This window comes from Acartia tonsa, chromosome 9 (assembly GCF_053477335.1).
Source record: "Acartia tonsa isolate MP-2025a chromosome 9, ASM5347733v1, whole genome shotgun sequence".
Taxonomy (NCBI): domain Eukaryota; kingdom Metazoa; phylum Arthropoda; class Copepoda; order Calanoida; family Acartiidae; genus Acartia; species Acartia tonsa.
This window is the reverse complement of record NC_137268.1, coordinates 9,652,600-9,664,146: the sequence shown is the minus strand read 5'-3', so window position 1 is coordinate 9,664,146 and position 11,547 is coordinate 9,652,600. Positions and strand designations below refer to the sequence as shown.

The 11,547-nt window shown below is 33.6% G+C and overlaps 1 protein-coding gene across 1 annotated transcript; it reads right to left on the bottom strand.

Moving 5' to 3' along the window:
• Nucleotides 1-4,547: 4,547 nt before the first annotated feature.
• Nucleotides 4,548-11,212, bottom strand: LOC145328181 (uncharacterized). Its single transcript, XM_080171770.1, has 11 exons — nucleotides 11,093-11,212; nucleotides 10,698-10,783; nucleotides 10,220-10,324; nucleotides 9,603-9,727; nucleotides 9,221-9,287; nucleotides 8,393-8,430; nucleotides 7,584-7,662; nucleotides 6,893-6,942; nucleotides 5,739-5,792; nucleotides 5,223-5,332; nucleotides 4,548-4,785 (listed from the first exon to the last, which is right to left on the bottom strand). The coding sequence occupies exons 1-11, from the start codon at nucleotides 11,204-11,206 to the stop codon at nucleotides 4,666-4,668; spliced, it is 948 nt and encodes a 315-aa protein (XP_080027896.1). The 5' UTR covers nucleotides 11,207-11,212; the 3' UTR covers nucleotides 4,548-4,665.
• Nucleotides 11,213-11,547: the final 335 nt, after the last annotated feature.

Below are 11,547 nucleotides of genomic sequence, written 5' to 3'. Positions count from 1 at the left end.
ACCACACTTCCGAAAGAAATCGCCCCTAGAAAAATAACACATTTTTACTTAATCTTTCTAAAACTAAAATTAAAAAGGAGAGAGGCACCCCCACCCCCAACCCCCTTAAGCGGCCCTGGAATCATCTAGGGGTGTAGCCGCTTGAGTATTAACAAAAAAATATATAAGCACTATTTATGTGTAAGTGATTGAATACCTATTTAGTACCCTAGTTTTCTATTGGGCAATTTTTAGAAAAGATTACTGTCACAGAACTATAAGGCATAGTTAAATTTATGTTTTGGGTGTAATATTATTGTAATACTTCAAAGATACTAACTTTGGGAACCGCCTATTTATTTTGTAATGTCCCGCCCTCCTTTCAGATCCAATTTCACATGAATTTTTATCTGGGAACATCCCTCAATACGTTATTGTAAGCTATCTCCTCCCCCCCGCTTCCTCTTTTTTTGGTAAGATGAGGTTAGAACCTCAATAGGGGTTTGAACTCAAGTTTGTTGACATTTTTTTAATGGGGTGGGGGGGTGGTATTCATGGTCCAATTTAAGATATTGGTAAACCACTTTATTATTTAGGGATATATCGCAAAATTGAAATAAACTTATGTAATCGTATAACCGAACCTTCGGCCCGTCGGGGATAACAAAACTGCCATTAATTTTATGCTTTTTTAATTTGATATTCGTAAAAAATTGTCTGTAATACCATGCTATCCATGATTTTTAAGTATTGCTGTGAACCGGTTCTAATCCAGCGGATATTAATAATTGGAAACTCACATTAAAAGTGTATATATACATATACAGAAGTAAGTTATTTTGTCTGTGGCGACGGATTTCACTAACCGCTGAACCGATATGATCCTCCTTTACAGTAAAGCTTCTTATAGGTTTTAGCTAATTTCATCTTTATAAAACGCTAGTGTATGGTTTTAGTCTTTTTCCCGCCATTCCAAATCCTTTCGAATAGAGAGCTCCTAGATGCTAGGGGCACAGTCGCTATAATATTATAGCACACATCATTCTTAAAATTTTCTATTTCGTACCATTCATATCCGTATATATTAGGGGAAATTTAAGAAATAATAAAAATAAACCTCTAAATGAAAAGTAACAAAAGATTTAATATCTTAAAAATGGGAGTTGTCCCCACTTTAGAAAAGCACATGTAGAACATTTATACATGGTACTCAGAGACAGAGAGGGATATGGCAATGGACAAGAAATTAATTTTCTTCAAAATTTTGTAAAATATACTTGTAAAGAATCGGATGTGGATTAATTTAGTGTTCTCTTCCTCCTTATTTGCATTCTGGATGCTCATCATAAAAGATATTTAGTTTATTATATTATATTATACTTAGAGGCCTCTGCAACCCAATTTTTTTTATATAAAAAGAAAAAGTAAATTATTTTCTAGGGCCAATTTCTCTTGGGAGATAGGTGGTACCCTCCCCCAAAATAGTTATAAACTTCCCCAGGAGCTATGAGAAGCTACATTTAAAGGGAGAAACATATAATTTCATCAGTTAGCGAGATCCTTCGGTACAGACAGACGGACACACACACAGCTAAAGATCTTTTTACTTTATTATAAGGATAAAATCCAATTGCCCTTATAACGTCATAACGGACGGACTAGCGGACGGATCTACAATGCAAAGTGAGTGGCAGCATCGATAAAACACCTGTGAAGACTAACTTTATCAGTTATTGACGTACGTAAACACTTTATTTTTTGTCTTTGTGCGCAAATTTTAGGATCTGACATAGATATTAAACAATTTATAATAAATATTGATTTTATTAATTTAGATTTTGAAGAATAGAATTCTTAGTGTTTCAGTTTTAGAGGTTTTAGTTGCAAAGCTACTCAATAATTGTAACGCTACCATTTATAGATATGGGAAATGTGATCTCTCAATTGCTATTTACCTATAAGCATTTAATGTACAGGGTGTTTTTTTTTATTGAGTTAAAAGTATTGCTTAATTTAACCCACTTGCCATTGACAGAAATTAATAATCTATATCTTAATTTCTTCATTGATGTGGGACATTTTGTATGAGAACAAAATATTTGGCGATTTTCAACAAATTCTGCCTTAAAAACCGGTTTTTACAAAGTACCTATTTTTGGAAGATTTTTGGATCATGACTAATTTAAAGAGTGTGCAAAAATGGGTACATTTTTAAAAATCAAATTGCGCGGCTTGTGTTAATAGTAGAAAAATGTTATGCATACCGTTAGAATTGTCATAATCTCTAGTTTTTGAAAATATATGTATCATATTCATGCTATTTGTAGTATAGAAGCTACATTGGAAAATGTGAGAAATGTTAAAAATTTGAAGTAAGTTGGAACATTTTACCACGTAGCGATCCTAAACTATACGTAGCACAGGAATAGTTCTTAAAAACCTAAAAACTAGAGTTTATGAATATTCTAACGATATGCATAACATTTTTCTACTATTGTCTGTATGAAAATAATGGATGTATTAGGTTCTATATGTCTTAGAAAAATTGCATACAATAATAATATTATTACTTATTGAAAAATCATTTAGTAATAAAAATATTTTTTATTTATTAATATTTAATGGTCAGTTCTTTCATCCAGCAGAAGTGGAGGGGATAGGGTTGCAAATTTCATGTTTTTTCAGAGAACATGAAAATCTTGTGTAACATCCAACTTACCCGCGACCGTGGCTCAACACGTAGCGCATCCGCTCGTCGTCGGGAAGGTGATGGGTTCGAATCTCGGCCCGACACCGCGTCATAACTAAAGACGTTAAAAATGGTTCCCACTGCTACTATGTCAGATGCGCGACGTAAATAGTTAGAGTGGGGGGAATGCCTTGGCCCAAAACAGGCGCAACTCGCTACCATGCACAGTTGGGACTTCTCAGACAAAGGTCGTGCATCTCAGAGAGTTGGTTGTCTGACGGGTGAATGGACGCTTTACACCGCAATCATAAGTATTGTATGTATGTTTCAAGGTGCGTGGAGAGAGGTCTAGTTACCTAGTACCCGAAGCGACACCTAGCCCCCTAGAGTCTTAACTCTTAATATCCAACTTAATAATATATCCATTCCTACACCTTGCCCTGTTTTTTCTCTCGCGTATTTGAATTTTTATGTACTTGATTGATGTTGCAGATCTTTATACTGAAAGATTTTGATTATATCTCTAAGATTTTATCAGTATTTTAGGTATATATAAAAAAATGTGCGTTAATATAAAGTTTTTTACAAGAAGCGCAATAAAGATATACTAAAAATAAATATTAACAAATCTTTACAATAATACACAAGTTTTTAAAAAGATTTCTTGATATAAGCACAAAAAAAGGTAAACTACTGATACATATTTAATTACTATGTTTCAATATAAGGAACATAAGGAACATGAATTAATTGAATTAGTAAATTACACCATCAAGGACAAATTTCACTTATAACTAAATCCCCACCTAATTGAATTTCTAGCTTTTTAGGGGACCTTAGTCCTGCGGGCCATACTCCTAGCTGGTTATTCCTTAAATAAGCTTTGTGGTCCTTATGTAGTGAACAATCAATGGAATTAGAGTGTCAAATAAAATCATTCCCTCATTTTTAAAAAATTGTTTTATTAGAAACAAAAGTGATTTTTGTTTTGAAGCTTGAATTTTCCCAATAATTAGAATGATACAATAGACAGAAATATCTAAAACTGATGATCCATCTAAAAAATAGTATGAAACTTCGAAAAATTAAATTTCTGTTACACATTATTTCACAAAAACATGATTGAAAAGATATTTTTTAAAGGTTCTGTGTCCTTGGATGTTATCTTGTAAGCGATTATCCACGGTCTTTAACTTTCAGGCTATTGTTGAGATTCTTAGCATCATCTATGTAAACATAAGAACCAGGGAGGGAGGGGATATTTGGCTGTTTATCATATTAGTCCCCCCCGCCCCCCCCCCCCCCCCAAAGTTTTATAATAACATTTCTCGTATTCATTTGAATCTGGTGGATAGGAACCGGTTCTCATCCATACGAAAAAACTATGTCTAGCATCGTATTATATCCAGTTTTCTACGAATATAGAAATGTACAATCATTAGCCGGTGCCTTCGGCACCACGGGGCTAAAAAAACTAGTTTTAATCTTATAATTGTACATTCTATATCCGCGGAAAGCCGTTTATTATACGATACGAGAAATAACTATTTCTTATTAGTTGGCTTAATAACTTTGGAGACTTGTATTACATTTTAATTGGTTGGTTTATTAAATTGAGTATCTAAACGTTTCAACCATTAATTGTAATCTACAGAAGGGGTAATTTTGTATATCATCATTGGGGATGCATATTTTTACTGTTAGCAGTTTTTAGGTTTAAAAAACAGGACATTTTGGGCAATACGATTAGGAATTAAATTGTTAAACAAAAGCTATCAGACCATTCTTTCCTTGGAGAAGGACTGGCTAACCTAAATAAAGAACAGATAGAGTAGTTTCGCACTAAAAAAAAAATAAATAAACTACAAAAAAATAATAATTTCCTTTTAGAATATATTTATCCAGCTAAAATTTGCATACACAAAGCTATATTTAAGAAAATTGGCTTTATTTTGATTTAAAAAGAAATAAGTTTTGCTTTTTTTATCCTAATAATGTTATATATTTGTTATTAAAGTTGAGATAAATAAAATTATTGAAATTGTAAAGGTTGCGTGATTTTTTATACTCCGAGCTCCGTTACAATTATCTGCCTCTCTGTTACTACAGCAGCGAACCTAAATAAAAATGTATAGTAGCACTAGTAAAGCGTCTCTAAAACTAAGGTATAATCGTTCGCACAACCTTTATTTTACTATGGAAAATGTTATCAGAGATACAGAAAGTTTCATGAGTGACGTCATAAAAATACATCTTAAGAGGAAGGATGAGAGGAGAAGTAGGAAAGAAAACCCCTAAGTAAGAGATGGTTAGGAGTTATTTTTATGACGTCACACATGACACGTCCGTATCTACATAATCATTGTAAACATAGCTATTTGCGCTAAACTGTCTTCCTTTACAATGCAATGTAGCTTCTAATTGGACCAGGGAAGGTTTATATCTATTTAGGGGGAGGGTACCACCACCCTCCCAAACGAAATTGCCCCTAGAAAAAAGACCACTCCCCCAGAATAAAATATATATGTTTACTAAAACTATGAACATTCCTTACCTCACCCTTAGCCGCTATAGCAATCCTTTCTCCATTACTCCCGCAAACTATATCCGCATCATACTTGGTCCCGCAGTACCGTGCGGATAACTTGCGGTTAGACGTGTCTCCTAGATAGATAGATAGATAGATAGATATATAGATAGATAGATAGATAGATAGATAGATAGATAGATAGATAGATAGATAGATAGATAGATAGATAGATAGATAGATAGATAGATAGATAGATAGATAGATAGATAGATAGATAGATAGATAGATAGATAGATAGATAGATAGATAGATAGATAGATACATATATAGGTAGATAGACAGACAGATATATATTTAGATAGACATATAGATAGATACATATATATAGTTAGATAGACAGACAGATAGATAGATATATAGATAGATAGATATATAGTTAGATAGACAGATAGATAGATAGATAGATAGATAGATAGATAGATAGATAGATAGATAGATAGATAGATAGATAGATAGATATATAGTTAGATAGATAGATACCTGATAGTTCCTTTATACAGTATGTTTGATCCGATGGGCAGGCTGTTGACACTCCTAAATAAAAAATGTTTTTTTTTAAATCAAGAAACCTCTTAACTCAAGATAAAATTGATACTTAAGCTCTGAAGTAGTTAGCCTGTTAGCCTTATAAAACGTTATATTTTAAGGGTAAGGTAAAATTTGTGTAGCCTCCCCTCCCTTCACCCTATAACAGTTTTTTTTAGAAGGGAGGGTAGAAATTTTGAAGTTGAAGTTACAAATTATATGTACAATCTTTAGGGTTTTCATAAGAAGAATTCTGTTAAAATTAATTAATTCAACATGAAAATGAATGTAACTAATTCTTTTTGCCAAAATAGGATTATCTTTGCTTTGTAATTAATTTCTTGATCTGATTTACGGAATTAAAACAAACTTTGCCTCAAAATTAAATTTTTAAAAACAAAGCTACTCTACTATTCCTATTTTTTTTTTACTTTTTAGCAATTAATTCTATCCCTGATTAATTCACATTAAAAAAATAAACATTAACATTCTTATATAGCAGCTAAGCAATTTTCCGCATTAGCTAACGTTCTTTCCTACGTTAAGTTAGTACTGACATACTCGAGGTAAAGAGTAGTATCGCTTCTAAAAAATAAGTGTCAAAATCAGGCTGATTAAATTTAGCAAAATGTTTCATAACATTGATGACTGACGGATAAGCTGACAGGCCATGTTTAAAATTGTAGAATAGACGCCAAAAAAAGGGCCCCACCTTATTTTGAACCTTTTGGTTTGTTCAGGTTAGGTTAGGTTTTTATCGGGTGCTGTGTAGCTCCACAGGTAATTTCCATGCAGGGTTCGGAGTTAGGCATGGGAGTATTTAAATACCCCCCCCCCCCCTCTTATATAAACTAATGTTTAAAAATAAGGGGTTGGGGGTAATAGACTATTTGTGCTCAACAGACCCACGTCCGTTATTTAAAAGTTTTATGATTATTATAAAGGCGCGACAGCCGTGGTCAGACTCATATTTGAGCCCGTTAAGAATACTTCCAGCTGATTTTTATATTAGTATAAGGTTTATTTCCCTGAGGCTTACAGGCGGCTGAGGCGCGGCGGATGAGCCCTACCCTTTTAGAAATATTCGATTTAAAATGAAAATAACTTACCCATTTCTCCTTCGCTACAAACATTGTTTGCTCCGTTACAAACCATACACCTGAATAAATAAACGTTCCAGAACAACAGACAAACTATTTTAACAGTATTGTATAGAGACTACGCTTTTTATATCCAACTTTTTCTCGACTATAAATGTTTACATATTTTAATGATCAACTGCGGCCTTACAATAGACAAACTGCTGTAACGGCTGTCGGCATAATCAGCTCCCAATTAATGATATAGCAGAGGTTAGACGACCGCAAATGTGCAGACGCCGACGCAGGCTATTATTTGCCGCAAAATTTTCAAATGTAACCGCCTTAACTATTACTTCATTTTTTTCAGTTTTTTTTTATTGATTTTCAGCCGTTAGTAAACATGTCAAACAGCTCTCTAATGACTGTGGTTTGCTAGCTTTGCTGGCTTAATGATAAAATGCAAAAAAAAACATTATATGTGCCATGTTAATACCCAAGAAAGTAGGAGACATTGACTGTATAATATACTGGTACCCAAAGTTTTATAACCACTCAGAAATTGGGTACTTTTGTTGGATTTTGATTTGTCCAGTAGTATCCAAACTTTTCAAACAAGATTTTAATCTGCAGAAGGGGTTATTTTTATAGATCATTATTGGGGATGTACAGAAATGTATCGTCCATTGTCTTATCCCTTAAAATCCTCCCTGATTAATACCTGTAAATGCCTTTGTCATTGCAAAGATCTTCAGCACAATATTCTTTCAGACATCCCTCTCCGCAATTTTCTTTTTCTCCTGGGAAGTATTAATGAACTTTATTAGCTGTGATTCTAGGGGCATTTTTGTATAAAGGGGCTCTGGAATAGCCTAAAAACATCCCAAGACTTTAATTGAATAGAATAAACCATCCTTAAAATCATGTAAAGGTTCCCCAAAAGGAAAAACTCAATTGGTTCTGTGGTAAGAACTATACTTAAAAACAAACAAAAAACCTTATTATTTTAAGTAATTGGATTGATCAATTTTTGCTTAAAAATTTCAGCTTATTGTATTTGTAGTTATTATTTTTATTATTACTAGCGGCTTCGCCCCTAGCCTCTATGTATAATTACATCTTTTATTACTTACCCAGCAGAACGGATCGCAAATTTTCGCACCTACCCAGCAGGAAAACATTTTCTCAATAAAATAACGAATTCGCAAAATTCGTAAAAAAAAAAAAAAAAAATAGCGATTAAATACCGAATTTACAAAATTCGTAAAAAAAAAAAATGGGGGGAGGATTTTTTTGTTTTTTGGGGGGTTGGGGGTGTCCCACCCACCAATAAAATAGCTTAAAACCACCGCAGGACCAATAGGTATATACCCTGAAGAGTAGAATCCGATCGGTTCAGTGGTTACCGAGATTTTAAGCTTCAGACGGACGGACGGACAGACAGACAGACAGACAGACATCAAGCTACTTTGTATTATAGATATACTTTTTATATTTTCTTATCAATTTAAGAAATTTAAAAATCTGTACCATTCCCTTGCGACTTCAGTTTTGATTCCAGCCATGTCCTGAAAAATCATTATCTAAAAGTAAGAGGATCTCTGTGTGTGTATCTGCCTGTCTGTCTGTACAGAAGGATTTCGCTAACCGCTCAACCGACATGATTCTTCTTTACAGTGAGCCACGGTCCTGGGAAGGTTTAAAGCTATTTTGGGGGAGGGTACTACCAATCTCCCCACCAGAGTAATTGCCCCTAGAAACAAAATACTAATAGAAAAGTCCCGCAAAGCGGTGCACTGTAGGTTGATGAAACTTTTTTTTAAGTTACAATTTTAAGTGATGGGTCGACTTCTCTCTCACCCCCCCCCCCCCCCTTTCTATTATCAAGGGCCCAAAAGGCCACTAGGGGCTGAGCCAATAGTATATATAATTCAATTAAAATAATAATAACAGGTTGACAGTAACCATAAGTAGCGAAGAAAGTTACTTGAAGAACAGATGTTAATTGGTAATTAAAAAGATATACAGAAAATCGGTAGGACAAATAAAGTGTATAAAAGAGTAACTTATCTCAAAAAACTATTTTTAACAGTTATAAATCTATCTCAACCATAACATTTATAAATTAGTAACTACTGCTGCTTCATAACGAAATATATTTCAAAGAAAAAAATCTTCATTATCAATCGCATCTCTTGTAGAAGTGAATCAAGCAATATTAGCTTGGTCGTTTTAGACTATGTATTGTTAATTGAAAAGCGTTTAATAAGTAGAGTAATTAACACAACCGGAGCAATATCTTTTTTATTTTTTCTTATTAAAAATGTTTTAGAATTAAGAATGAAAACTAGAACCTACCAATCAGAAAGTGCAAGGTCTTGGTTATAATTACATCTTCTGTGATATTTCTTATTTCCATCTTTTGCTAAATTAAAAAATATTTAATGAGAGTGGGAGTTCTTAATGACTAACTCATTCAGGATTGCCTAGAGAGAACAAATCTCGGAGGGGCGGGGGGGGGGGTTATATTATCGAGCGAAAAACTCCATCACCCTTTTTAATTAATTGAAAATAAAAGGAGGTGGGAAGTTTTTTCTTCTTCATGTCCTACACAAAGTAAGGGGGGGGGGGGGCTCTAACCCTGCAGGGACTGTAACTTGCTACCTAGTACCAACCTAGCCCAACCTGACATAAAGTAAAACTCAAGAAAACTACACTAAATCATTTCAAATGTTTCCACCTGTTTTCTGATAATAGAAGCAGACATTAGGAGGATGGTCTTCAACTAGGAATGAGACAATATTGTTCACTTTCTTCAGCATCTCCACGTCTGTTGTGTTGGGAAATATAGTCAGGCTTTCATTGCTATAATTAGTTAAAGAATTAGTAGTTTTTGCACCCACTGGCGGTTGGGCCCCTAGGATCAATATCTTTAATATAAGGGCATAAAAACAGCCTAAAACCAATCTATGACTTACATCTAATAATTAAAATAAACTGGAACTATCCTAGGACCTATGTACAGCTTTTATAAAACGGAAAACTCAATCGTTACAGTAGTTATCAAAAATCTAAGCTTCAGACGAAAAAAACCTTACTATTTATATAATAGGATAGACTCCAAGGAGATACTTCCCAATCTCCACAACATTTTTTTATTACTACAAAAAGAAATAATATGGTTATCCGTTACAGTGTGGTTTATCATAGATCCTAGAAAGGTTTAAATCTAATAAATTCCCACTCCCGCAAAAAAAAATATAATATTGAATGTTGGGGGAGTTGACCTCCTAAACCTCCCACTGCAAACTAGAGACCACTAGGGGCATATCCACTAGTTTAAAATAAAACACTTACTAAAGCTTCTCGTGAAAAAGTTCTGCTGGTAAACTCTCATTGAATATTTGGACCAGGAGTCCAATCTTGTCATTTCTACTCTTCTCTACAGGTAGCTGACTCCAACTAGAATTTTAAATAATTATATAACAGTGACAGAATGGCTGTTTGCGATGCTGATCGCTGAACAGATATGTTTCTCCTTTACATGTAGCTTCTCATAGGTCTTGGAAGGGTTTATAACAATTTTGGGGGAAGTTAACGCCACCTTTCCAAGATAATCCCTCTATTCTAACTATTTATGTTGTGTACCTGACATAGCAGCAGAAGAAACCAGCTCGAGATTTCAACCTATCACCTCACCAATAACAAGTGGATTCGCAAGAGTCGCAGATTATTACAAACTCTTACTTAGGATATGATTCTTTAGTTGGCAACTTTTCTTAGAAAGAATATAAGCATTTTGGTGTTTTAATAAAGTCAAAATTATTTTACTTACCCTGCGTCAAATCTTATTTTGAGAGGATTCTTTATTAAATCCACAATTTCTGGGCATAATGTTTCCTTCCCAGGATCTGCCTCAACCTGGATTAGAAACAATATTGAATAGGACAAATATATCCACATGTTGTGAAAATGGATTTTTTATGTATTGGATTTTATAACCAAATTATCATGTAATCTAATAAAGTGAAACTTGAAACTGGCTAAAATAACAATTCCATCATTCCCTCCTCCTGGATGAACAAAATGACCTATAAATATTTACATGTTAGCAACATAAATTAGTTGTAAAGCAAATCCTTGCTCATTGGATTTAAAATAACTCACATGGAATTTTATAATCTGTCTTCAAAAGTAATCATGGGCGAATCATATTGTTGGATGACTAACCTGGCACTCTCCAGCAAGTCCTGCACACTGATAGCAGCTAAGTCCAGTACTGATGTGTACCAAGTCAAGCAGAATTACCAACAGTACAACAGGGTCAAACCATCGCAAGCCCATTTTCTGATTTCTGAAAAGCATTTAACAGTGACCTTTGCTTTACAAATCCATACAAACAAGACATAATTCACATACTAAATGGTTGTTTGATAAGCAATAGTACAGAGGAAAAGCTATGATTATAATAAAAACAAATTGAATCATTGCAAGTCTTATGTAAATTTTCTGATTTATGAAAGCATTTAACACTGTACTACAGTAAACCTATAGATAAAAACACATTTTTTCTGCCTTTTAGATAGCAGAAGGTTATCTCATAAACAATAGTAAAAAGAAAATATTATAACAATTTAATAACAAGTAGCCAATCTATTTTGAGCCTTTATTGATTTACGGAAAGC